The sequence below is a fragment of the Crocuta crocuta genome, unplaced genomic scaffold, assembly GCF_008692635.1.
Source record: "Crocuta crocuta isolate KB4526 unplaced genomic scaffold, BGI_CrCroc_1.0 scaffold290, whole genome shotgun sequence".
Lineage (NCBI taxonomy): Eukaryota > Metazoa > Chordata > Mammalia > Carnivora > Hyaenidae > Crocuta > Crocuta crocuta.
Window position 1 is genome coordinate 6,854,971 of NW_027527429.1, and position 3,225 is coordinate 6,858,195.

At 62.7% G+C, this 3,225-nt stretch overlaps 1 protein-coding gene across 1 annotated transcript in view; it reads left to right on the top strand.

Annotated features, from left to right (window-relative positions):
* NGEF (neuronal guanine nucleotide exchange factor) overlaps positions 1-3,225 on the top strand; it is a 74,332-nt gene that overhangs the window by 67,775 nt on the left and 3,332 nt on the right. The window contains exons 8-9 of the mRNA XM_077758508.1: positions 1,857-1,946; positions 2,964-3,127. Of these exons, the coding sequence (XP_077614634.1) occupies positions 1,857-1,946; positions 2,964-3,127 (254 nt within the window). The remainder of the gene's footprint in view (positions 1-1,856; positions 1,947-2,963; positions 3,128-3,225) is intronic.

The following is a 3,225-nucleotide window of genomic DNA, read 5'->3' on the forward strand; positions in this document are numbered from 1 at the left end:
AAAAAAAAGCCACTGGGGGCCACCGGGTTGGCTCCGTCGGCCGAGCATGCGACTCTTGATCTTGGGGTCCTGAGTTCAAGCCCCACACTGGGTATCGAGATTACTTTTAAGAAAAGTCATTGAATCCAAAACCCAGATGCGTGTGGCCTGAGCAGAGGCAGACCTGGGCCGGACCAGGCAGCACACGGTGGCCTCCACAGCCGCCCGCCGGCCGGGTCTTATCAGCGGCCTCGTCGCGGGCCTCCGGGGCCGTCACAAGCCCCACGTTTGTCCCTGCTGTTGCCGGGGCCTTCCCTCCCGTGACGGCGAGGAGGCTGGATCTGGCTCTTGTGCCCCGATGGAGCTCTGCCCGGTGCCTTCTCCCCTACGCCTCCCCCTGTCCCCACGCCTCTCCCCTCCCACCTCTGCCCCGGTGAAGACACCATGTCCCTCCCTCACCCTCGGAGAAGGGCTCCCCTGGAGTGGCCGGCAGAGTCGGGGTGGGGCCGTCCTCGGGTGCGCGGACCCTCCCTTCCAGCCTCCATCTCGTGTGCTTGGCTCCCGGGGCCGCTGTGGTGCCAGGGACTCTAGTGGACAAGAGCCTGGTTGGGGGGCGTCCTTTCCGCTCCTGGCACCAGAGGCGGCAGCTCAGTGAAAGGACCGGCCTCCGCGGGCACCTGACGGCAGTCCTGAGGCACTTGGGGCCCCGAGGGCTCCATTTCACAGTGGTCTCNCCTGGCAGGCTGGTCAGGAAGGGGCAGTGACCCGGGAGGCATCTTTCAGGGCCCCCCACCCTCCCCTGGAGCTCCCGCACCCGATCGGGGCGGGGGTTCATCCCGGTCCCCGCTGGGCCACAGAAGGTGGGTCCAGTGGCCGCCTGAGCCATGAGGGGCCCCGCGTGCCGGGGGGGGGCCCGGCGAGCACCCCCTGTTCCTGAGGTCCTTTTTCTTTAAAGCAGTGGGTTTTTTTCTTATAAAAGTGCTGTTTAGTACAAAAACCCCCCAGCAAGTGCTCATGAGTAAAAAGAAGATGGTGAAGACCCCCAGGGGCCCGCATCTCACAGCCGGCGTGCGGGCGCTTGCCCTTTGCACACGGACGCCTGCACACACAGCTGTGATCCTTGCAGAACACGGACGGCGGCTTCTAAGCTGGCTCCGCGCTCCGTTGCCGCGCCTGTAAAATGACCGCGATTCTTAATGATTTCATAGTCGGGGTGATGTGCATGTAACTGCTAATCAATCCCCTCAGGGGACGGTTACTTGAGGACAGTTCTTCTCATTCTGAACGCCGCGGGGCACACCGTGGGGCCCATACTGGGGGCATGCTGGGTGCCAGGCCCCGTTCCGGACACACGTGCTTCGTGGGGTGCTGCTTCCCCAGGCCGAATCCCCGGAAGTCCCAGGAAGTGTGGTTTTCTTAGGCCTCTTGGTACCTGGGTCGCCTCCCAGCAAGGTCGGGGGGGCCTGCACTCCCCCGCCCCCCGCCCCGCAGTGGGTGACACAGCGTTCTCCCCATCCATACCTTGGCCAACCCGGAAGTGATCTGTCTGCCTTTCCCAGTCTGACAGATGAGAATGGGCACCTTGCTCTCTTGTCTTCATCAGGGACCTGAGGGGTCAGGCAGCATTTTATGTGAGCTCCCGAGTTTCCTTTCTAGCAAGGACGAGACGCTAACTTTCTCCAGCAGGACCGAGAGCCCCAGCTAACGGCCTGACAGGCTTTCCCGCTCACCCTTGTCGCAGGCGGCGCTGGACAGAGGAGCTGACGCGCAGCTGAGCCGGCCGGCCACTCTCACCCTCTGGGGCCTGAGCAGCCAAAGGCGGTGGCCGGGGAGCTGCCGGCTGCAGGTGGCCTCACATGTCCCCCTTCTTACGCCAGGTGGTAAAAGCATGCAACGAGGGCGTCAGGAAAATGAGCCGCACGGAGCAGATGATCAGCATTCAGAAGAAGATGGAGTTTAAGATCAAGGTGAACCTGTGCCGCTCTGTGTGTCCCCAGCCCAGCCTGGGGATCGGTCCCCGGTCGAGCTCAATGACTGGCCACCCACCCTTGGGTCTCAGTTCGGTGTCACCTTCACTGAGGTCTCTTGACACCCCTAGTTGACCCCACCCGCCGCCTGTGACCAGCATCACAGTGGCCTGCACTTATCTTCTGAGAGATGGTGTGCAAGGACCCTGGAGCCAGCCACCTGCTCTCCTTTCTTGCCCGTGTGACCTTGAGCAGTTAGTTGACATGAAGCATGTAACAGGGCCCATTGCAAGGATTCTTAAATCGGGGGGAACTAAAAATCTGATAGCAGTTACCAACCTCCCCCAACTTTATGTAAAGCTTCAGGCATTAGGGAGCCCTAAGTGTCCCTGGGGCCCGGGTTTCCCGTGACATGGGCACATGAGCACACAGGTCATGCCATGTTTAGGAGGCGAGCCCCAGGTGGGGAGGCAGACGGGTCCTTTTGGGCTCCCCCCATATCTCCACCTGCTGCGCCGACCACCCCTGGGAGGCCCCCCCGGGGCCATGCAGCGGTCACCTGCAGAGCTGGCCTCCTCGACCCCTGGGCCCAGTTCTCCTCCCTGCGTTTCCCCTCCCCCCCCATGACCTTGGCTCCTCCCCTGATTCTGCATCGCACTGGGCTGAGCCTGGTAGGGAATGATGACCCTCACACAGGTGCCCACATGCACACACACACACGTGTACAGACCCAAGTCCACACAGACACACTTAGACACAAGCACACATACACAGAAGCACACACAGACACACACACAACAGACAAATGCACAGCTACACACAGGCACAGACACACATACACAGCCACGTTCTCATCCACGTGTCCACGGGAGCGTGCACCCTTGCGCGCACCCACACATGCACGCAGCCCCCAAGCTGTCCTTCTGGGTTAGGACTCCAGCGAGGCTCGGGGAGCGGGGGGGACCTCGGGGAGCGCCGGGAGGGCGCCCTCTTCTGACGCCACGCCCCTGCCCCCAGTCTGTGCCCATCATCTCCCACTCCCGCTGGCTGCTGAAGCAGGGCGAGCTGCAGCAGATGTCGGGCCCTAAGACGTCCCGAACGCTGCGGACCAAGAAACTCTTCCGGGAAATTTACCTCTTCCTCTTCAACGACCTGCTGGTGATCTGCCGGCAGATTCCGGGGTGAGCAGTTAGGCCGCTGCGGAGCACCAAGCACTGAGCACTGGAGGACGGGACAGGCCTGGGGGCCGCGGGCGGGGCGGGGGGAGGAGGGGGCCCGG